Here is a 25,032-nt window from a genome sequence, read left to right on the forward strand (position 1 = left end):
CAGGGTACCCTGCCCTTCCAAATAAATTTGATTATTGTTTTTTCTATTTCTGCAAATTAAGTTGTTGGGATTTTAATTGGTATTGCATTGAATCTATAAATCAATTTAGGTATAATTGACATCTTAACTATATTTAGTCTTCCAATCCATGAAGATGGTATGTTCTTCCATTTATTTAGGTCCTCTGATTTCTTTTAGCAATTTCTTGTAGTTTTCTCTGTATAGGTCTTTTGTGGCCTTGGTTAAGTTTACTCCTAATTATTTGATTCTTTTGGTTGCTATTGTAAATGGAATTTTTTTCCTCATTTTCTCCTCATATTGCTCATTACTAGTGTATAGGAACACTACTGATTTTTGCTTGTTGATTTTGTACCCTGCCACTTTGATGCATTCATTTATTAGCTCTAGTAGCTTTTCTGTAGATTTTTATGGATTTTCTACATATAGGATCATGTCATCTGCAAACAGTTAAAGTGTTATTTCTTCCTCTCCGATTTGCATGCCTTTTATTTCCTTTTCTTTGTTATTCAGCACAATGTTGAATAACAATGGTGATAGTGGGCATCTTTGCCTTGTTCCTGATCTTAAAGTGGAAAAGTTTCAGTCTTTCCCCATTAAGTATGATGTTAGCTGCGGGTTTTTCATATATTTTTCATATATTGTTTTTATCATATTGAGGAAGACCTCTTCTATTCCTATGCTTTTTAATGTTTTCATCAAGAAAGGATGTTGAATTTTGTCAAATGCCATTTCTGCATCAATTGAGATGATCATGTGGTTTTTCTGCTTTGATTTATTGATGTGGTGTATTGCATCAATTGATTTTCTTGTGTTGAACCAGCCTTGCATATCTGGAATAAAACCCACTTGATCATGGTGTATAATTCTTTTGATGTGCTGCTAGATTCAATTTGCAATATTTTGTTGAGGATTTTTGCATCTATATTCATTAAAGAGATTGGTCTATAATTTTCTTTTCTTATACTATCTTTGTCTGGCTTTTGTATTAGGGTGATGTCTTCATAGAATGAGTTAGGTAGCTTTCCATAGTCTTCAATTTTTTGAAAAGTTTGAGCAGGATTGGTCCTAATACTTTCTTGAATGCTTGGTAGAATTCACATGTGAAGCCATCCGGTCCTGAGCTTTTCTTTTTGGGGAGCTTTTGATGACTGACTCAATCTCTTTACTTGTGAATAGTTTCTTGAGGTCTTCTGTTTCTCCTCGAGTCAATGTTGGTTGGTTGTGCTTTTCTAGAAAGTTATCCATTTCATCTAAGTTGTCTTCTTTGTTAGCATATAGTTGCTCATAGTATCCTCTCACTTTCTCTTTATCTCTTTGGGTCAATAGTTATGTCCCCCCTCCCATTTCTGGTTTTATTTATTTGCATTCTCCTTCTCTTTCTCTTTGTCAGCCTAGCTAAGGGACCATTGATTTTATTGATTTTCAAAAAGAACCAACTCTTGTTTTGTTGATTCTATTATTTTCATGTTCTCAGTTTCATTTATTTTTGCTCTAATCTTTGTTATTTCTTTTCCTTCTGTTTGTATTGGGGTTAGCTTGCTGTTCTTTCTCTAGTTCCTCCACTGAACAGTTAGTTCCTTGATTTTTGCTCTTTCTTCTTTTTTAATATAGGTATTTAGCACAATGAATTTTCCTCTCAGCAATGCCTTTCTGCATCCCATAAGTTTTGATATGTTATGATTTCATTTTCATTTGCCTCAAGATATTTACTAATTTTTCTCATAATTTCTTCCTTAACCCACTGGTTATTTAAGAGTGTGTTGTTTAGCTTCCAGATATTTGTGAGTTATTGAATTCCAACTATACTGTTATGATCCAAGAAAGTGTTTTGTATATCAATATTTTTAAATTTATTGAGACTTGCTTTGTGACCCAACATTTGGTCTATCTTGGAAAATGATCCATGAGCACTTGAGAAAAATGTGTATCTTGCTGTTGAGGAGTGTAGTGTTCTATAAATATCTGTTAAATTTAGTTCATTTATTGTACTATTCAACATCTCAGTTTCCTTATTGGTCCTCTGTCTAGATGTTCTGTCCATTTATAAGAGAGGTGTATTGAAGTCTCTAACTATTATTGTAGAAGTGTCTACTTCTCCCTTCAGTGTTGTCCATGTGTTCTGGTTTGCTAATGCTGCCTTTTCGCAAAACACCAGAAATGGATCGGCTTTTATAAAGGGGGTTTATTTGGTTACAAAGTTACAGTCTTAAGGCCATGAAGTGTCCAAGGTAAGTCATCAACAATTGGGTACCTTCACTGGAGGATGACCAATGGCATCCAGAAAACCTCTTTTAGCTGGCAAGGCATGTGGCTGGTGTCTGCTCCAGAGTTCTTGTTTCAAGATGGCTTTCTCCCAGGATGTTCCTCTCTAGGCTGCAGCTCCTCAAAAATGTCATTCTCAGTTGCTCTTGGGGCATTTGTCCTCTCTTAGCTTCTCCAGAGCAAAAGTCTGCTTTCAAAGGCTGTCTCCAAAATATCTCTGTAAGTTGCAGCTCCTCTCTCAGCTCCTGTGTGCATTCTTCAAAGTGTCCCTCTTGGCTGTAGCAAGCTTGCTCCTTTTGTTTGAGCTTATATAGTGCTCTAGTAAACTAATCAAGGCCCATGTTGAATGGGCAGTGCCACACCTCCATGGAAATTATCTAATCAGAGTTATCACCTACCGTTGGGTGGATCGCATCTCCATGGAAACACTCAATCAAAGAATTACAATCTAATCACCACTAATACATCTGCCCCCACAAGATTGCATCAAAGAACATGGAGCTTGGGGGGACATAATACATCCAAACTGGCACACCATGTTTGCCTCATATTTTGGGGCACTCTCACTCAGTGCATAAATATTTATGATTTTTATGTCTTTTTGATGAATTGTCTCTTTTATTACTGTATAGTGTCCTTTCTCTCTTTTAATTGTTTTACATTTGATGTCTAATTTGTCTGATTAATAGAGCTACCCCCACTCTTTTCTGGTTGTTGTTTGCATGAAATATCTTTTTCCAGCCTTTCACTTTCAACCTATTTTTGTCCTTGTTTCTAAAGTGAGTCTCTTGTAGACAGCATATAGATGGGTCCTATTTTTTAAATCCATTCTGCCAATCTATGTTTTTTATTGGGAAGTTTAATCCATTAACATTTAATGTTCTTACTGTAAGGGCAGTACTTTCTTCTACAATCTCATCTTTTGGATTTTATATGTCATATCCTATTTTTTCTCTCTCTCCTTTTACTCTTCCTGATAGTCTTCATTTTTCCACTCTTCTCCAAACCTCTTTCTCCTGTCTTTTCCTATTAGCCTGTAGTACTCCCTTTAGTATTTCTTGTAGAGCAGATCTCTTGTTCACCAACTCTCTCAGTGTCTGTTTGTCTGAAAATATTTTAACTCTCCCTCATTTTTGAAGGTCACTTTTGCCAGATATCGAATTCTTGGTTGGTAGTTTTTCTCTTTCAGTATCTTAAATATATCATACCACTGCCTTCTTGCCTCCATGGTTTCTGTGGAGAAATCTGTACATAGTCTTATTGAGATTCCCTTGTATGTGATGGATCACTTTTCTCTTGCTATTTTCAGAATTCTCACTTTGTCTTTGACATTGGACAATCTGATTAGTAAGTGTCATGGAGAGGTCTATTTGGGTCTGTTCTATTTGGGATATGCTGTGCTTCTTGAATCTATAATTTTATGTCTTTCATAAGAGTTGGGAAATTTTCAGTGATTATTTCCTCCATTTTTCTTTCTGCCCCTTTTCCCTCCTCTCCTCCTTTGGAGACACCCTTAACACATATATCCATGCACTTCATGTTGTCATTCAATTCCTTGAGACCCTGCTTGTATTTTCCATTCTTTTCCCTGTCTGTTCTTTTGTGTGTATGATTTCAGATATGTCTTCTAGTTCACTGATCCTTTCTCCTGCCTCTTCAAATCTGCTGTTGTAGGTCTCCATTGTGTTTTTCATCTCTTCTATTGTGCATTTCATTCCCATAAGTTCTGCCATTTGTTTTTTCAAGTTTATAAATTCTTCTTTCTGGTCACCCAGTGTTTTATTTATATCCTTCATCTCTTTTGCCACATTTTCCTTCAGCTCATTGATTTTATTTAGAAAATTTGTTTGAACATCTTAATTAGTTGTTTCAACTCCTGTATCTCAGTTGAATTTTTAGTTTATTCCTTTGTCTAGTCTATATCTTCATCTTTCCTATTATGACTTGTGATTTTTTTGCTACCTAGGCATATGATTTTCTTGAATGGTTTATTCTGGAGATTGTTTTCACTCTTTTACCTAGGGTTTTCTTGTTGGGTTGCTTTGTTCTCTTTCTCTTCTTTGGTATTCATTTCAAATTATTCTAGACCTATAGCATAGCTTCTGTTTAATTGATCAGAATTTTTCTGGTTCTTGTCCTGCCTGTATGGGAACTCTTTTTGAGGGGGTCTCCCCAGATATGATAGACTTCAATCAGATTCTCCCAGTCCAGACAGGTCCAGGTCTTGGCAGAAGAGTATAATCCATATGAAGCTTCCAATTCTTTGCTGCAATCTCAGCCATTCCTCCCATTCCAGACTGGTGTATGATGTATGTCTGGTCACAGAAATCTCCCCAAAGAGTTGTTCTAGACAGTTCTTGGCTATTTATCAGCTGCCCTAGAGGAGTAACTAAATTCCACACCTCACCATGCCACCATCTTGTGCCTCCTCCAACTGATATATTCTACTTTAAATTATATCCTAGAAATGATAGACTGACAGGAGACCTGGGTCCATCTCCTAGCTCCAGTACTAACTAGTTATGTGATCTTGGGCAAGAGCAACTTCTACACTGTGTACCTCAACTCATTGGCATAATGAAGAGGTCATACTACACTAAATGTTCTGTTAGGGCCCTTTTAGTTCTATATGCTGAGTGTGTGATTGTTTAGCTTACCAAAATTTTAACTAGCTACTTTATTAAAACTGAAATAATAAAAGTGAGACTTTTTTAGCCATAAAATAAAGTAACAGCATTTCTTCTTAAAGTTCTCCTATAAAAATGAGTGATTTTATAATTTCTAAAATATTTAGTGAGGCTGATTTTTACATGTAAGCACTACATTTCTTTATATAACTTGAATAAAGAAACAATTCAATATCCTAATTGCTGGGCACTTTGCAAAACTGAAATGGAAAAGTTTGTATTACTCAAGTCTTCCCCCAAATTTAAATGTTTATGGCACTTTGGCTGAGCCTGGTAAAGCTTTACAAAATTGTTGTTTTTATTAAACCTCAACTGTATTTGGGAAAAAATATTCATTATTGTCTTCATTATGGCTGTGAACAATGATCTGAGAATCCTATGTGTAATGATATTTTTGTAAAGCCTGTTGTAATAGCTAATCAGAGTTTAGCCTTTTTCTTCCTAAACCATTAGTCTAGTCTGCAAAGAGATTTTCTGACTAAAGTTATCTATTTAAATAACTAGTATTTTATATTCTTTTGAATTGATACAGTAACATTTAGAGAAACTTTAAATTTTAACTAGATTGAGAAGAAAAATTTGTACTACTCCTTAGTTACTACTCAAACAGTATAATTTGTGTTAGAAATGCAAAGTTTAAGATAGGTTAGTAAAGCCAGTCATTATCCATTAGCTATCTAGTCAACATTTTAACAAATGATTTCGGAAGAATCACTTCTTGTGACACAATTTAACCTGAACTGAATTTATTTTCCTTTTAATTTTTAAACTCAATACCATAAAATTATTCATTACATGTATAGTCATATACCACTTCTGTTGCCTCATTTGTGGAAAATATCTCTCCTTCCCAACAATGGTGATTTTATATAGTATGTTAATTAACTCAGATAGTATTGACTATATATTACTTGTAAGGCATTCTTTGTGCTAAGCATTCAAAATAATTAGACTGATCATGTCTTCAATAAGCTTACAGTCTACCAAGCATAAGACATATGTGCATAACTAAAAACAAGGCAAAACAAGTAGTAGGTACCAGAAGAAAGGTGCAAATCAAGTGTTAAGGAACTATATCTTAACATTTTCTCCAGAGCTATAAGCTTGATCCAAACCTTTTATCTCTGAATCCTCCTCAGCTGCTAACACAGCACCTTTACATATAGAACAATTTTAATTAAAAAAAAATTATTTTGTAAATTTATTCCTATTCAATTAATGGCATTCTTGTTATCAAAGTCAAATTTAATGTCTTCAGCTTGAAAAGCATGGCCTGTCTAAACCATATGTTTTCTTATGCAGAATATGAACATTTTGACTTTCAAGAGATTATTCTATCTTTTAGATTCCATTTTCTTATTTTCACTTGAAGGTTCATTGTAGTAAAGCTTATCTGATATCCTACCATCCAGTTTACCCTGCCCTGTAAGTTTTATGGAATGTGGCTATTTTTTCTCTGCTTCTAATATATCAGTAATCACAACTCGGAAGAATCAGGTCTGAGGAATCTCAGATTTTATGGGGTTTTGCCTCTCTTAGGTACCACTCACTGTAGAGTGGTATAAAATAAGTGATTATCAAAGTTTTAGAGGCAGCAGTTAACACTATTTCTACAAAGCAACTGTCTTGTTCACTCTGAAGGATTACTGTATTTTGTCAAGTTTTTAAAAAAATAGATTTGTTTCCAATGACTTGGTTTTCTGGTCTTTTCACCTCGTTGAATCTCTCTGAAGGACTCAAAATTGAGTAAAATTGACTACTTTGATCTTTTGGATTGTTGAGGTAAAATGCAGGCATCAATGACCTCTACAGACTCTCTCAACTCTAGGATTTCATGATTTTTTAATACTCAGTGGTAGGACATATTCCTCATGATACCACCATTATCTAGCTAACCCTTTTCCAGCTCTTGACTATCACCACTCTATTCAGTATAGAATTTTTCTTCACTGATTTAACCTGAACAGAGTTTTTCAGAAGCTTCACCTGTCCCTATTTTGAAAACAACTGATTGAATTTCAAAGGAAAGGAATGCAAGAGAGTAAATAGAAAACAAAGCAGACAGCCCCCTTTTTACCCTAAGTTTTAGCAGTTTGACTAATCTTACTTGTGAATTTTTCTTGCCACTGAGTCATTGCACATACAGAATTATGAAACTTTAATTTCTTTAGAGTCCTGTTTTATTAGAAAAATTGTTCCAAAGAAAGCAACAATCATGACATAAGCACATCTGGCTCTTGAAAATTATTCTTTATTAAGCTTTCATTTAATTGCATGTGCTGAAAGGTCTGTTTTTGATTACTGTAATTTTTTTTATTTGTCCATCTGAATGATAATAATGCTGGAAATTACATACAAACCACCTGTTTTTTCTGCCCTACTAAAATGGCAAAGTTTGAGCTATTTTCTCTGTGGTTGATGAACTAGGAAGCTTTCCATTTATTACGATAGAAATATGACTATCAAGATAATGGTTTAATCTTGATGATAAGAAAAGAAAATATTAGAATGGAGTTTTCAGACATTAAGTAGTGTTAAGATTGGCACAACTGACTTCTAGTTAACTGTAGCAGACTAATACATTCATTTATTGCCAGTTTCACCCAAAACCTACTAAATCAACAGTTAAGGATTATAGGTGTAAACCTAAGAATACAAATAGAAAGAGAAGGAAAAAAAATTTTGGAAGATGGGAAATGGATAGATAAGTTGTAACTATCTTAGCAGAACAGAGAAATCTGATATGTAAGCTTTAAGAGTGTAAAGACAAAAAGAATCAAGCAAATTGGGAACTGAATCTTTGAAATGTCTAGGAATGGAAGGTAATATATCATTAAAAGTTGAGGTAAGAAGTAGAATTGTAGACAGGATGATTGGTCGAAAATAGATATAAGAAACTATTAGAACTCCAGGTCCTTCCCCACCCCCAGGCAACCAGGTCACTACCATCCCTATCTCACTCCCACCCCCCTAACACAATCTGGCAGAAGACTAGAGGTTTATTCTCTTGAGAAATTAAACTTGAGAGGTTTTAATCTTGAGAATATCAGGTGTAGTGGGAGATGAGTGATGGAAACTACATGATAGACTAGACGGCAGTGAGATATTAAAAAAAAAAAGGGGGGGGGGCTGTCTATTTTACCCCAACCCAGACATGAATTTGAAGATATCTCTCTGGAAAAATGGTCTAGCCTAAGAGAAGTTACCTATAGTTATTGACATTTGGGAGTTTCCAAGGAAAAAGCTGACTCTCTGCATCATTCATTACCTTATACTGAAGCCCATCAATCAATAAGTCTATCCCCATACTCAGACTTTCTAGTCAGCTTGTGAGTATATAACTCTTATAAATGAATAAACAGTCAAGGAAAATCAGATACTTTAGAAATCCCTATAATATGAAAAAGCTCAAAGAGCTTAGGGGTAAAATGGGACAATGCAGAAAACATAAAAATACTGAAAACTAATCCCAATCCTGTAATTAATATTATAAAACTGTAAAAAGGACCCAATGAGAATAAGAAATTTTTAAAAACTCATAGGCAAGTTGGAAGATAAAGTTGAAAAATACTTGTCATAAAATATAACAAAAACTCAAAGAGATGAGTGAATAGGAGAAAAATATAAGAAAATTAGAGGATCAATAAGGAAGTCCAACATTAATATGAGTTCAAGAAAGGGAACATAGAGAAGAAAATTATCAATGAAAAATTTCCAAAGATTTGGGAAAAAAAAGTTCTTAGAATTGAAGGACACAAGTTACCAGATTGAAATGGCTGACCAAGTGTCCTAAACAATGAATATAAAAGAGTCAACAGAGGGACATCCTTGTGAAATTTCAGAACACAGTGTATAAAGAGAAGATCCTAAATCCTTTCAGAGAGAGAAAATTAATTATACACAATGATTAGAAATCAGAATATCAGACTTCTTTAATAACTACAGTAAGAAGACAATAGAATTCTTTGGAATTCTGACAGAGAATTATTTTCAGCTTAGAATTTTTTACCAGTCACACTTCAATCAATTGTGATGAATGTGATAATTTTTTTTTTTTCAGAAATTAACCTCACATGCACCTTTCACAAATAGCTCCTAGAGGAAGCTCTCTACCAAAAAGAAAGTTAACAAAACAGGGAATCCAGTAAAGGAGAGGCAAAATTCTAAGTACCGCAATTCTGCAGTAGGCCTAAAGAATAAACCAGTTCAGACTGGAGCAGGAAGATGGAGAGTTCCAAGATGGATGACTTCAAGGGCAAAAATAGGATGCGCATATTACCTAATGTATTCAACTGTATTGGGAAGAGTTTTGCTGTTCTTTTGGAGGGTTTGAGAATTAATCAGTGGTAGTTATATAAAAAATGAAGCAAAGTCAAAGAAAATATTAAATACAACAAAAGAAAGAAAATTAACTATAGTTCACTAAGTACCCCAACAGTGAATAGTATCTTCATAGAGTAATATTTTAAATTTGTGTTATTATCATTAAGACATTGGGGAGAGAAGCATGGGAACAGATAGGGGGTAGGTATTATAAGAAAGCTAAACTCTCGTCTTCAGTAGTAGGAAGTCAGTGGATCAGGAAAAAAAACAGTATTAACATTTAGAAATACTGAGATAAATGCCAGTAAAAAATTGAATGAATTGAAGGGGGCTGTCTTCACCAAACAGGGAGTGGGGTAAGGAGGAATGGAGCAGGAAAACCAAGGCCACCATGTGTGGTGTAAATGTTGTACACTGTACATGCTAACCGGGTAGATTCTTTTGGTTGTTGTTTTGTTTTTTATTTGATTTTTAAGCTTTGTAGTACAACTGAACTTGTAAAATTATATACAAGAATAACTTTGATAAAAATTAAAATTATATAAAAAGAGGTTGGCCTACCTGTCTTTCAGTTTTGGGGCTGCTAATTTTTAGATTTATAATTTCAGGTTGCCTTTTTATCGTGTCTCAGGGAAGAGAAACACTTTTAAACTAAGCAGATAAAATGAGTAAGAGCCGTGAAACAGCAATGGGAATATAATGAGGATAAATCTGGAGTCATGGACAAAGGGAGGGCTGGAGGAGAGAAACCAGGGTGCTCTGCTCTTGGGCTTGAAGGAGACACTTTGTCACCTGGTTTGGGATGAGAGTCAAATGGGCAGCTTCTGTCCTGGGAAAAAGAAGCTTGATTTTTTTTTTTTGCCACGAATATGGCCATAGTCTCTTGAGGAATATGTTATATGTTGCCTAGAAATAGGGCCCTGAGAAAAGAGTGACTGCCATTCGGTCCCAGTGATCTGGGGGCCAAGCATTCACATCATCCAGAAAGGCTAGCCTCCGCAGAGTTGGCAAATACTGAATAAGAAAGATATGCTTCTTCCAGGAGTCCCTAGAAAAATTCAACTTAGTGCCTTACTTAATGAATATTTAAATTACATGAGTAGAGGGAAAGAAAATTTAAATAACTTTTTATAACGATTTTAGGCACCAGAAAGAACTTTAGAGAACATTTAGTCAAAACTCCTTTTTGTACAATTGAAGAAACCAAGTTCTAGAGAAATCTAGTCCTTTGTTCAGAGTCATAAAGTATTACCAGAAAAACCGAGAACAGAACCATAGCTCCTATGCCAGTGCTCTATCTTTCTGTTATATTTTGTGGTCTCTCATATTTTCCTCTTTAAAAAATAGTGAAGGAGAGCAAATTGCAAGGCTGTCAGAGAAATAGTTATCTAACAATATGGTAAGGTTTTTTGGAACTCCATTTCAGCTGTATTTAAAGAGATCAATGTTTGTCCTCCCTGTTTTGCAGCAGCTCTATGCCGCTCAGCTGGCCAGCATGCAGGTGTCACCTGGAGCAAAGATGCCATCAACTCCACAGCCACCAAACACAGCAGGGGAGGTCTCACCTACTGGGATAAAAAATGAAAAGAGAGGGACCAGCCCTGTAACTCAAGTTAAGGTACTTGCTTTGCAGGATTGTGGCAGCAGCTTGGAAAATAGCACAACAAGAAATGTAGTGAACCAGTCTGTGTTGGGAATAAGCGGCAGGAAGCATAGCAACAAAAAGGAACCCCCCAAATGTTCCTCTTTATGGTAAATTTCATGATTGAGCATTGAGAAACAGGTGTTTCCCTTTTGATAACAATAGTGCCGTATTGTGAGACCTGAATCTGCAAACTCAATTCTCAAGAGTTTTTCCCCTTTGGATTCTAGCTTTTATTTTTTAATGTTCATGGGCATAAATGGCCATGGTTTTATTGCCAGTCTTTGTCACGGACTTGTGACACTTCCCTCCATAATCCTTAAACAGGGTGGGGAGCCAACTTATAGTATCAGAGTAGAAGGATCTCAAAACCTTAGATTTTAAAAAGGAGACAATAAGAACCTAATGTTGGGCTTTATATGGTTTGTTGATGAAGGCCTCTCCATCAGCTATAAATGTGAGATCTGAACATGTATGGTGTCACTACCTAATCATGCTTTTGATGCCTTACAGTTGGGTTAGGTTAAACAAACTCTCCCAAATTAGGGCAGAGAAATTAGTAAATGCCTTTCCTTGCTTATTTTCAGTGTCTTGAAACAAGGCAGCCAGGAGGCACTTGGTGACAGAGGGAAATTAATGTGCTGCTCCAACTTTGTGCTGCCGCTGGTACCTGTAGGTGGTACTGGGTGGCTTTTATGATTGCCTTTGTTTCCTATGTTGAATTACAAAATTCAGACAGTTCAGAGAAACAATTGTTTTGAATAACTGCCTTAACCTGGAGGGGTATGCTAAGCACAGATGTTTTATTGTAATGTGCTGAAAGTACTGCATTTGGAAAAACTTTGCAATTTTTAGATATTCATGTGGGAAACATCTGAGGTCAACAAAACGTAGCATTGCATACTACAAAATCAGTGAACTTGTTTTGTTTACTAAAATTTGCAGATAGAAATTTTGAGATTTCAGAAAAGCCTTTAAAAATACGGATCCCAAATATCAAAGATCGGAAAAGTGAGCATCATTAAGAGAGAGAGTTCTGCTCCTGTCCCCACCTGAAGAATTAATTTAATGCCACTCAAGTTCTTAGTTTCTCAAAAAAAAAAAAAAAATAGAACATTTATGTTTTGTTGTTAGAAATATTGAGATGTGACAATAGGCAGTTTACATTTTATAAGACAGCAGTACTTAATGGAAACAGCCTTTTATTTTGTGTTCTGAGTTTGTGTTTAATATGAATCAATACTACATTCTCAAACCAAGGCATTCTGTTTAATCGTAGTTCCCAGAGTATGAGTGTATCAAACATCAGTGACTTGAGCTATTGAGTATTAAATATTTTAATGTGAAAAAAAATTATTTTATAAGTGTGTTGGCCAAATGGAACTGAACCAAAACAAGCCTTTACTGGATGAATAAAATGTTCCCTGGTTAAATTCAAGTTTATATCTGCTTTTAACATTCCCTCTTTGTGGGCCAACTCAATTTTATTACTCATTTGACCACATGCAAATTCTTAGGGGGTTCTCTATATAATTTGATGACTATATTTTATGTTAATAACAAAATAAGCATTCCTTATACTTATTAGATTGTATGTTGTATATGTGGGTAAAAATATATAGAACAAGACATAAAGCAAGTGTTTTAAATTATTAAGAAGGCCAAAAGGTTCTTGACTATTATTGAAGTTCTGATAATAAACTCATAGTTTACTAATTGAAAGAATTATGGTCACCAAAATCTCTCATGTTTCTCTGGATATTCATTGTGTTTCCTCTCTATATTATGTGACCACTCATTTTACAAATATGACACAGGACATAATTGGCTGAAGGTAACAAAAATAAGCACAGATAGTCTTATGTACTTTCCTTCCCCACAATTTTTATCTACTACAAATGTTAAAATCAAAAGTCAGAGTATCTCTGTTCATATCCCAGCCCTACCACTTTTCCTAGTTGTCTCATCTTGCACAGTTAATTTCTTTCAGTCTTAGTTTTCTCCCTTATAAAATGGGATTAATATTATTAAGGGACTTAAATCATATCATACTTCCTCTAGCATATAATAAGCATTCCATAAATGTTACTGGTGATGATGATGATGATGATGGTGATGATGATGATGATAAAGGTGGTGGTGTAGTAGGAGTGATGATTGTGATTGAAAAAATGTAGTCTGTTCTGAGAGAGATCCTCACTAAGCACCTAGAAGGCTTCCATATTCAACCATGATGGAGGAAGGCAGGGATCAGATTGACCCTTCCACTTTAAGCAATGAAAACACATGAAAAAATATATAAAATATTAGTTTCCAGACATTAAACAACAAGCAGTACAGGACAGTGATCCCTGAGAGATGGAAAACAAGAGAAGTGAGCACTACAATTCTCCTAAGCTTACTATCTCGAGGGAGTTTCCAGGCAAGTACAGGTAGGGGATACCCAAATGGAGCTTGGAAGTTTCCCTGAGTAGAAGAGACAGAGTTGAGTTTAGGGATGCTGAGATAGATGGAATTTGTGAGGCAGAGTACCAGAGGGAAGAGCATGATACCGAGAGGGAGCACACTGAAGATCTGCAGATGGTTCCCCTGGGTCTATTTCTGAGTATTGATTAGCACAGGTATTGAAGAAACTACCTGAGGCCAGGGGAAAAAACATGAGAAAGTAGCAGGCAAAACAACTCCCAAAGCTCACACAGTGCTGGGAATATTTTACATTCCCATTAGCCAGAGTGGAAAGATCTAACATACAGGACATCAACTAAAATTCCTAGAAGGGTATTACCTCAGCAGTGGGGCCAAGTTAGCTCCAGACAAATGACTATTCTGGACCTGAAGAACAAAGCTTAAAAGTAAACCTAGAAAAAGTCAAATTATTCTGCATCTCAGAACAAAGTCCACAAATATTTAAAGGAAGCTCCAGCACCCAACAATGTAAAATTCACGAGTGGCATCCATTCAGTAATTACCAGGCTTTCAATGAAGCAGGAAAATATGAATAATAATGAGGATAAAAATCAATCAATGGAAACAGACCCGAAAATAATGCAGATGATAGAATAAATAGATAAGAAAGTAGAAAGCAACTACTGTAGGAGACATCTAGTTATAGCCAAGTGAGGAGGTAAATAAATCTGCTACCCAAAAACCACCTATAAAACTGGGAAGAATTGACAAAAATAACCATTTTGGTGCTCTGGAAATTGACCAAAAGCATACAACAATCTCAGAAGCATCTATGCTTCTTATATGTAAGAATAGTGGGAGGCTGTGGCATTCTTGATTAGGGCTGTTCCTAATTTCCCTACTCCCAGGTCCAGTTAGCACAAAGTTTCTGTCAGGGCAGGGCAGGCTGTGAGGACCAACAGCTTCCCTGCCGTGGTGGAAGGGGATTCACTTAGCTGGGAGTTGGCAGGTGATGTCCACGCTCAGTGGCATTGTTGGTGGAAGTGACAATCATTGAATTTTATAAATAAATAAATACATAGATAGATCATAGCATATTCAAGGCTGAAAAAAAAATCCAGATGTTATAAACTCCATATGTTCAAGAAAATAGAGGAAAGCATGAGCATGATAAGGCAAGACATGGAAAATCTAAATTGAACTTCTAGAGAAGGAAAATACAGTATTTCAGATTTAAAATATACTGGATGAGATTAACAATATATTAGACACTTCAAAAGAAAAGATAAATGAACTTAAAGGCATAACAATAATGAAACACATAGAGAAAAAAACCAGACTGTGGGACAAAATCAAATGGTCTAATATATAAAAATGGAGTCCTGGAAGGAGGATGAAGGGACAGAAACAAAATGTTTGAAGAAGTAGTAGCTGAAAAATTTCCAAATTTGATGAGAACTCTAAACCCTGATATCTAAGAAGCTCAAGAAACCACAAATAAAAAGAGCATGGCGAAAACTGAATAATATATAAACCACTATTATTTAAATATGAGTAAAGGAACAAGAGCAGTGGGAAGTAAATTACAATTAAATAAACAATAAAAATTTTAACATTCATAATGGATATAACTTAGTTTCTTGAGAACCTGTCCTAATGTCTAGATATAAAAAATAGTGCATTGCAATATAGATGTGCCAGATTGCCTATTCCCTGCCATGGAAATAAAACAAGAAATCTAGGGCAGTGCTGCCTTGTCAAACAAATGGCTATTTTCTCTGGTAATTTAGTAGAATAGGGACCTGGGATTTGGAATCCAGTAAAGTAGAATTCAAATTTTGCCCCTCCATTTGCTACTCACATGTCCTTGGGCAGGTGATTTAATCACTCTGACCTCCATTTCCTCATTTGTAAATTTTGAATAATGCTATCAGCCTCATGGAGATATTGATGGTTAAATGAGCTAATGTATGTGAAAATGCCTAACATAGTACGTGGCACATAATGGCCCCTCTGTGAGTGATATCTTTATTTTTTTCTTTCCAATCCTTCCTGAGTAATATTTTCTATCCTCCCTTTTTGTTCTTCCTTAATCACTGATCATTAGTAGAAGTGGACAACCGAGTTGTTTTACCCATGGAAATGTCGATTCGAATATTAATTTCGTCAGAGGACTTACTTCACTCATGAACTGTCTCCTCACTAGGGCTCAAAACCGACGCCATCCCAGGACGACTGAACTGGAAGAGACCTTAGAAATCTTAGTATCAGGCTCTCTTTTTACAGATGAAGAAATTAAGTCTTAGTGAGGTCACATGCTTACCAAGAAGGAGAATGTTCTGTTACCAAGCTCTACTGTGTGTTTTAAACAATGACATTGAAGGAAGTTCTCTGCGACTTCTCAGAGGCAAAACAGGAGTTAACATTCTCTGAAGATTTATTTTAGAACACAATAATGCAGATCTTAAAACTGAACATTTAAATGAATATGCTGATGTTACAACTGAATTTCCAGAATGATGGAAGTGTTGTTGTGGGTGTTTTATGGCAAGAGAAATGAGAGAAAATAGAGAAAAGTTGCTTAGCTTTCAAGCTCCTGGCTAAACTAGAGTTACAAGCCTGATATTTGAATACTGTGTTCAGTGTAAAAGGACATGCTGTCTTAAAATAGACAGATACTCTGGAAATATACGTAGCAAAGAGTATAAAGAGACATCACTTTAAATATGAAAAATAAATTGCATATAGCATTGGATATAAAATAATTATAATGTCTGCTTGCTCTTTGCAGAAATTAATTTTAAACATGGGATAGAGAATGGACTATAGACCATAAAGAATGCCCGCACCCAAAAAGCCACATAGAAGCCAGGCTGTGGCCTGTGACTCCCTGGGCAGGGGCCCAAGACATCAGAAGAAAGCTTTCCGTGTTTCCATTTTTAAAGTACTTGCAATTGTTTGATTTAAAATATATATTAAAAAATTAGCTGCAGAGCCTATTTATAGTTCCAGGAACTTTTCAGAGAGAATAACACAAAGGCAGTACAGAGCTGCTGAAATTTTAAATAATTCTTTGTAAATGCCCTAGGTTAATTTAGATCCCTGAAAACACATTAGGAAATTAAGCTGTAATGTGAGCTAATTCAGATTTTAATTTGGCAAAAAGAATGATCCAACTACACAGTTAATGTAAATAGAAGCATAACACAGGGAAATTAATGAGGTTTCCTTCCAATGAATCTTCAAGGAGGTAGATAATTAGCTTCTTTTGTTATTATTGTAGGGGAATGTGGCATTGTCTCTGAGGTGTAAAATAACTGTGGCTTACTAAGTGATAATGTGCTTCATTTGTCTTGTTTTTTAATAATTATTTATGTTAAACTCTTGTAGGATGAAGCAGCAGCACAGCCGCTGAATCTCTCATCCAGACCCAAGACAGCTGAGCCTGTAAAGTCCCCAACATCGCCCACTCAGAGCCTTTTCCCAGCCAGCAAAACCAGCCCAGTAAATCTGCCAAACAAAAGCAGCATCCCTAGCCCCATTGCTGGAAGCTTGGGAAGAGGATCCTCTCTAGGTAAATGGAAAGGTCAACACCAGGAAGAGACATATGAATTAGGTAAAAGAAGGCAAACCTGTGTGGTGGTGACTGATCCCTGTTTCCGAAGTGTTCCTTAGCAAAAGATAATGCTCTTATCTTTTCTACTGAAGTATACCCACTTTAGTATCTTGGGTGATTAGCAATTTTGGAAAAGGTCATAATATAAAGCCTGCTGTTATGGCAAGTTGTTCCCCAAATGGGTTCTTTAGATGATGATGAGTTAGAGCCTGCAAATCATAGACTTAGGAATTTCGGTGTTGGACAGTGCTTCACCACTGAAGAAACTCCAGACAGACAAGAGAGACTATAACCCTTCCAAAAGCCTAAAGGCCTGGCTGAAAGCTGCCTGCCAAAGTCTAAATTTCTTTGAAATTTTCTATTTTCTTTTTAAAATGTATGCAAATTTTATATTTTAGCCCATGTTAGTTTTGTGTTAAATGCAAATGATGCATTTCAGTGATGTAACATAAAAGAAATATTTCTAGGAAGATATGTGATAGTGATCCTCTGGCTTCTTGCACCCCCTGACATACTGCCAAATACCTCTAGAGATAGCCGTATATACCCCAGTGGGAGAAGTATAGAAGGAAAAACATGGATTTTAGAATCAGAAAGACTTGAACTGGGGACCTTCACTTACGAGCTATGTAACCCTGGGAAAGTTATTTAATATTTTTGAATTCAATTTCCTAATCTGTGAAAGGGAAATATTATTACCTAGCTCATAAGTTTTTTTGAGAATTAAAAGAAAAAATATGCATATAAAGTGCCTAGCACAGTGTCTGGCACATAGAAAGCATTCAATAAAATACATGGAATGAATAAATAGCAATATATTTGCATATATATGTGGAATGAGATAATAAATGTGAAAGTGCTTGTCAGCTGAGGAGTGCCAACTAAATATTTACATTATGGTTACTAAACTCTTTAAATCTCTGATTTTCAAATAAGGGCACAGATTCAGAGGGGTTAAGTCATTGGCAATAAAAGGACTAGAACTAGAATTTCTTCACCATACTGTCTTCCTTGAGTTGAGTCCTGAAGCCTGAAATATTTATTGTAATAGAGAAAGTAATGGGCAAGTATAACCACTTACCAGTTTAAAAAAAAAACATTCTTGCCTATTTTATCTCATTTGATTTTCACGAGAGTCCTATGAACTAGGTAGTCTATTATAATTACATATAAAGTAAATTGTGGTTTTTAGATGTAGGATGACTTGTCCATAGCAATGTGGCTGTTAATTAGCAGAGGCAGGACTGGAATCCAGACCCTGTCACGCAAAATTCATTGGGTGAGAGGTGTATGTAAACTCACAGTTGGAATATTTGCTGAACGTGAGTCTAAGTGAATCTTCAAATGGTGAAGTGTAAATCTTTCTCATTGAGATTTGAGACATTAGGACCCTACTCTAGCCTATTCTCATTTTCATGGGTTCGGAGGTTTTCACCCCAAGTCAGTGGTATATCTGTGTGGGAAGAGGGAGATGTGAATCATTTCCATTATGTGAATGTGAAGAACATATCTGGGCTGGGTTTTGGGAAGTTGGTGAGATAAGAAAAAAGCCACCATAGGATAAATAATAGATTTGACCTTGAAATGGCCCTCCTATAATCCACTTCTGAATTTTGTTTGGAAAGCATCTGTTTGCTGTTCTGAGCATCATGAAGGACAAAGATGATTATGTCTCAGACTCTGCTCTTAAGGAGTTTATACTCCAGCAGAGCATGTTTCTGATGCCAGGAGCAAGAAATTGGCTGAAGTAATAGCACCTGGGCCTTGACAGGTCTCTCCTTGGGACAATTTTGGATGGAAATGGTCTTTTTTTTAATCTCCAGAACAAAAGATGTGGGCTTTCTATATCCTAAAAGGTGATTGACTTAAAAGAATTTTTTTCCATAGATAGCTTTGGGAATTTTTCCCAAACTCAAGTGCACATTCATATGTGCTTCACACCCATAAACATGTGGTATGAGCTTGATTGTAGTCTGGTTTCTTCTGTCCTGAGCTGTACACACACACACACACACACACACACACAAACACACAAACATGCAAACATAGGGACAAACAGGTGGATCACATTAAATTTCACCACCATGTTAATCTTCAGCACAGCAGCTGAAATCTATCAATCAGCAAATAATTGCTCTCTTTTTGTCTAAAATTGGAAAAACTTATCCAAAGTATTAGTCTTACCTAAATTAAAATGCAAGATATGGAGGAAAATTGGTTGGTTTACATTTGAATTTTTCCCTTCATGTTGACTGAATATAATGAAAGTAAATATGTATTTTTCACTTTATTTGAATCTTTGTAGCTATGTGAAAACCACACATACAGCCTTAATATCATAGCTATAGAGAGCTGAGAGCAGTGGGTATTCAGGGTGGAGGTGGAGAATGAGTTGTCATCCTCTTAGTAAATAACTGAGGCAGCATGATGAGTAGAATGCTTCAGTAACCTGCCAGCAATTGGGGAGTGGAGGGTGCGGTATATTCGTTTCCACCCCCTCTCTCCTGCAGTGGACAAATGAACAATACACAGATACAGATGTCACTAAAATACACATGTAACCTCACAGATTTCTTCTGCTAGGCCAGAAACAGCTTTCTTGCATTAGCACACCAAGTATAATGGGTAGTTGAGATAGATCTCTCTCCTTCCAACCCCACCCCATATCCCCTTTTCTCCCCACCATTCCCCCGCAGAGGAGGTAGTATTGTATATAATTGTAAAATATAGCTAGTACAGATATCTCATCCCAATAAAGATATAATTGCAATCTAGGAAACTTCACCTGTGGAAGATAAGGAGGTGAGTAGGCAGAGCCCAGATAAACTGGATCCCCAAGCTGTCTTCCAAGGGCAAAAAAAAAAAAAAAAATCTAAGCTTGACAATCCAGGCTTTCTGTGCTCTATGCATTGTCTCTCTCCTTGTTTGGAAAATGCAACATTCTACTGGAGAATGGATGGTAGCAGTACTTAGTAAGAGTCTACTCACAAGCCCTCTAATAATGCATCCTGTATATGCAGATATCCTGTCCAGTCTCAACTCCCCTGCTCTCTTCGGGGATCAGGATACAGTGATGAAAGCCATTCAGGAGGCTCGAAAGATGCGAGAACAGATCCAGCGGGAGCAGCAGCAGCAACAGCCGCATGGTGTTGACGGGAAACTTCCTTCCATGAATAATATGGGTCTGAACAACTGCAGAAATGAAAAGGTAACACTCGCTTCCCTGCTTCACTGGCTCTGTGAGACCCATGGCTCACTCTCATCTGGTTCTTTCCAGGCTTCCAAGAATCAACCTGCAGCCAAAGAATTGGGCTTCTAGTTTGAGGGCTGTGTTGTATTTTATTCAAATCTGTCTTGTATTACATTCAGGCATTATTGTTGATTAACAAATACACTCAACTATTTTCCATGTAGTGTGGTTTACCTCCCAAGAAGCTTACCTACCTTCCTCTTGGTGTATGTTCCACATTCCAAAAGATTTACAAGTATCTTATAATAAAGGAATATACAGGTTATTAGAGTAAGAGTAGAATATCAGAGTATTAAAAAAGAAGAAAGAAGCAGATATGTTCACCATGAAGACTAATATGTATACTATGACTCACCATTAAATTTAATAGTGAACTTCCTATCAACCAGGGCAAAAAAAAAAAAAAAAGCACAACAATTTACAAAATGCGTTTGTTTTTTGATTCAGCAAATTATTTCTTGACTATTCTATGATAAATACTGTCCTAGGAACTGAGAATACATCAGTGAACAAATCAGACAAAAATCTCTGCTCTCATTGAACTGATATTCTAATAGGGAAACATAGACAATGAAGAAAGAAACAATTACTTGTATAATGCAATGTCAGGTGGTGAATACCTACTGTGAGGAAAATAGAAACAAGTTAAGGGAAGAGAGAGTAGGCGAGCTGTAGTTTAGATGGGGCAGTAAGGACTCTGAGGAAGTGACATCCAGTAGAGATCTGAATGAAGCGATGGTGCAGGCCAGATGAGGAGCTGGAGGGAAAGCATTCCAGGTGGCAGGAACCCTCAGAAGGGTTTTGTCCTGGGCTCTGACTTGATTTGATTTACAGAGAAAAGGATCATTCTGGTTACTGTGAGAGAATGGACTATAGGGCATTAAGAATGGAAACAGGAGGAGCAGTTGAGGCTATTGCAGTAGACCAGGTGAGAAATTCTGATTATCTGGTAGAATGAAATAGGCCTTTTTTTTTTTTTTAAGAGACATATATATTTACCCAGTGCTAAATCAGGAGGGATTTTTTTTTTTCACATAGAAACTTACATCGGGACAAATAAATGGTTGGCATGATAGACAATATATTTGGTAACAATTTTAGAATAAATTAAGAATATGATTTTCATTCATTCATTTATTCAGTAAAGGCTGAGAATATAACTTACTGAAGTCAGGACCAAGAACCTCCTCTTTGTTTCAGTCCTTGCTAATTCTAATGTGTCCTTGCTAATGTAGTAGAGGCTTCATTCTTCAGAATAAAACTTGTAGTTTCCCAATTCTTAGAATATTTTTTAAGTAGCACCAAGAAGGTGCTAGAGCAGTATGTGGTCATGTGGGCTATGACCCAAGCATTTGAACACATAGCCATAACCAGGATGTTTTTGCTTCTTTTCACCCCCACCACTGCCTCCCCCATCCCACCTACCATGTTCCCTCTTCAAAAGATATGGTGATGAGACAGTCTGGGGATGTGGGATGCTGAGCCATTGCTTACACTGAATCAACCTCTCACCCTTGATTATTCTCCTTATAGTCCTTGGTCACTGTAGGAGAGAGCCGGGGTGCAGGGGGCCTTGAAGGAATGGGAGTGTGATGAGACTCTCAAAGTGTATGTATGATCAGAGTCCTCACACAGATAAGGAAGTTCAGCTCTGAAAGAGTATTGGCTTCCCAAAGCTTTGTTGATAATTTGCCTTTGCCCTCAGTTCTCACTGCACTGAGTTACTGATATTATTAACATTGTTATCTTATATTTAAATTTGACTGTTATTAGACCCCCTTCTTCTGACCCTCTGAAACAAGATTGAGATCACATAGGAGAGAAACTATCTGGAAGAGTGGTGGGTTTTTTGGTGCCTATTAAGGGTTAAACTTTTGTTTACTTGGGGCTAATCATGCACATGCCAGTCACTGGCTCTGCTCAGTTAACTAAGTACCCTATTCCTCACTAAATGCCCCACCCATTTTGAAACCTTGGCATTAGGCCAACAAAGTCAGATTCCTTCTTTAAGAGCTTTTTGAATAGATGACTATGTATAGAGTGTGGTCTCAGGACCACAGAAGATGAAAATTCTTACCCCCAGACTTCTTCTATCATTCTGCTGTTAGAGAGAGTCATTCTTTTGACCTAAGATACTGTCTTTTGCTTAATGAAAACACCATGAGGTAATTAAAAATAGATTTTTAAAGTGAATAACTTTATAAGATCCTTTTCTGGGACCTGGTTAAATGAACAAGTTTTGGAGAGAGCAATACTGAGAATGGTTATATATACCAGAGACCATCTTCTACTTTACAATTTTGCCTAGAGTTAATTCTAAAATTAGTTTGAGAAGCATGTCACTGATTTACTTAATTCAGTCTTTTAAATTATTTTTATTTATTGGTTTTCCAATGAAAGTAGTATATGCTTAATGAGAATTTGAATAATACAAAAGGGATACATTGAAAGCTAATCACCCTCCCTAGTTCATTAACAACCATTAACAATTCAGAAATTGTCTTTGAGTGGTAACAATCATTGGTGGTTCAGAAACTTCCTTTGCATATTACCAGAAAGAATTAAAAAGTTTAAAAATATATATTCTCCTTTGAAATAGTGGTCACAGAGTTGTAACTTACCAGTGGTGTGTTATTGGGCAAGTTGAATAAGCTCTTTGCTCAACTTTAATAATAACTTTACATTCTTCATTATAACTTTAATTTCTTCATTATAAAATGAGGATGGTAGTCTGAATTATAATAAGATATATATGAATGCATCTAGCACAGTTTCTGGTGCAGAGTAGACATTTGCTTATCTTATGTCCCCCATGCCTTTTAAACTAAACCAAGGGAGAACCTTAAAAATATAGAACAAATATGCTGTTTTGGCACAGATACAAAATTCTCACATAATAATGAGAGGGTCAGCAGAAGGAAACAGATTTTTCAGATGTTGACATATTAGCCAACCCACAAAGTTTAACTCCTTTCCAGGTGAATTTATGCACAAAGCTATGGAAACTTCAGAATCTTGAAAGTATGCTACAGGGTGTGGATGGTTTGTTAGGTTAAATCAGTGTTTCTCCACTCAATATTATTTTGACATTTTTGGCCTGATAATTCTTTGTAAGGGTGGGGGTGGGGGTTTGTATTTGGCCTCTGTGCACTAAATGCCAGTAGCAACTCCCTCTCCTTGTTGTGATAAACAAAAATGTTTCCAGACATTGCCAAATTTCCCTGGGCGGGGGTGCGGGTAGGGGTGGGATGGAGGAGGAAACCGCAAAATTGCCCCTGTTCTAAATGGAACATATTTAGAGTCAATAAATTTCAGAAACTTCATTCCACACACATGCAAAAAAAAGTTGAAATAACCATATTTATTTTTAAATTATGACAAATTATTTGCTTTAGATTAATGTTATGAATGAAATATTTCTCTGAAAAAAATGCATCTAGAAAATTTTTGGAGTATTAACATAGAGAACATTTAAAATAGAATGTATATTCCATTTAGTTTGAGGGGGAAATGAGAAAGAAATTCAATATGTTTGCAGGATCTGCCTTTTGGGGAAGCCGTTCTGCTAGTTTAAATAGGCTTAGAGTAGCAGCACCCTGATCCCTGCACACCAGACATTATGATAAATTGGCATTGGACACAACCTTACTTCTCTGTTCTTCTGACACTGTGACCCTATGTTGTTCAATATGTATCATCAGTTGGGGTTGAAGTTCAAACTTAGACACTATTCACTTCAAAATTACAGTTTAATTTTAAGTATTTTTCATTGACTTTTTCTTTATTCATTTGGGAGGAAGAAGTCTGAGGCTCTGAAATAATAAAACCTTATTTTGCTTTTGAAAGACATGGGAGAAAGGTGATAGATAAGGTTAAGAAAAGAAAAATAAAAATCCAAGGTTGAGGTTGCCCTAAAACATCACATTGAATACGTGGCAAAGCAGTTTCTACAGAACCAGGAAAACCTGGTTGCCCAGAGGAACTAAGTTTAGTTGATAACTTTCTTAGGGTTGAATGTTGGGCACTGGGAAGTCCATTATATTCAGGGATGTTGTGTTTATAAGCGCTCCTTCACATGATCTCCCTCCTGAAAAATGTCATTGTTTTTTTGTGGTTTTGTAGGCCTTGATTAGTGTCTAGAGCTGCTCTATGTGTTTGTCAGGTTAGTTGCAGTCAGAAGAGTAAATTAAGAATAGTATTAAAAAGTCTCCTGTGATGGTAGCTATGGCTATTATAATCAAAATAATCAAAACATATATTTTAATTTTGTGAGGCTACATGGGGCACTGCCATTTCTTCTGAGGATCAGATTTTCTTCCAAGGTCAAACAGGGTAAGTTTATAGTGTACAATCAGATTGGTAAAATGGATTGTGGAAAATTTAGTATAATTGTCTTAGAGACTGTTCACCTTGGAATTATCTCTGTTTCTTTAAATATAAAGATCCATAAATTAGATTTATGAGTTTGTTCTTTGTAACTCACAACATCAGTCTTAGAGAATTTTTCACAGTGTTGCTCATAAAACCTTATAATTTATCAGGCATTTCTCTGCTGTCTCTTATTTGGATATTCTTTATTAAAGGAGGGTGCTGCAGATTTGGGTACCCTGGGCAGCAGAGTATGAGGTAGGGATTAGCATGCAGGTTTATTAGGGAGTGCTCTTGGGATAGCTACCTGGGGAAGGGAAAGGAATAAAGCAGAATTGGGCAAAGGGAGGGTTTGGGCTGCAATGTAGTCTAAACCAAGGCCTCAACCAGCTCCACAGGAAGCTTTGAGGCTGGAGTGGCCTTTCAGACTTGTCCTAAGTTGGGGACAATTTTTACA

The 25,032-nt window shown here is 36.1% G+C and overlaps 1 protein-coding gene across 16 annotated transcripts in view; it reads left to right on the forward strand.

Moving 5' to 3' along the window:
* Nucleotides 1-25,032, forward strand: part of SOX6 (SRY-box transcription factor 6) — a 652,380-nt gene that overhangs the window by 550,423 nt on the left and 76,925 nt on the right. For 9 of the 16 annotated variants that reach the window (XM_037839347.1, XM_037839348.1, XM_037839337.1 and 6 more), the window contains 3 exons: nt 10,762-10,911; nt 16,732-16,957; nt 19,978-20,165. In XM_037839347.1, the coding sequence (XP_037695275.1) occupies nt 10,762-10,911; nt 16,732-16,957; nt 19,978-20,165 (564 nt within the window). The remainder of the gene's footprint in view (nt 1-10,761; nt 10,912-16,731; nt 16,958-19,977; nt 20,166-25,032) is intronic. The other 7 variants (XM_037839340.1, XM_037839351.1, XM_037839341.1 and 4 more) reach the window with 3 other exon arrangements.

The sequence above is a fragment of the Choloepus didactylus genome, chromosome 6 (genome assembly GCF_015220235.1).
Source record: "Choloepus didactylus isolate mChoDid1 chromosome 6, mChoDid1.pri, whole genome shotgun sequence".
Lineage (NCBI taxonomy): Eukaryota > Metazoa > Chordata > Mammalia > Pilosa > Megalonychidae > Choloepus > Choloepus didactylus.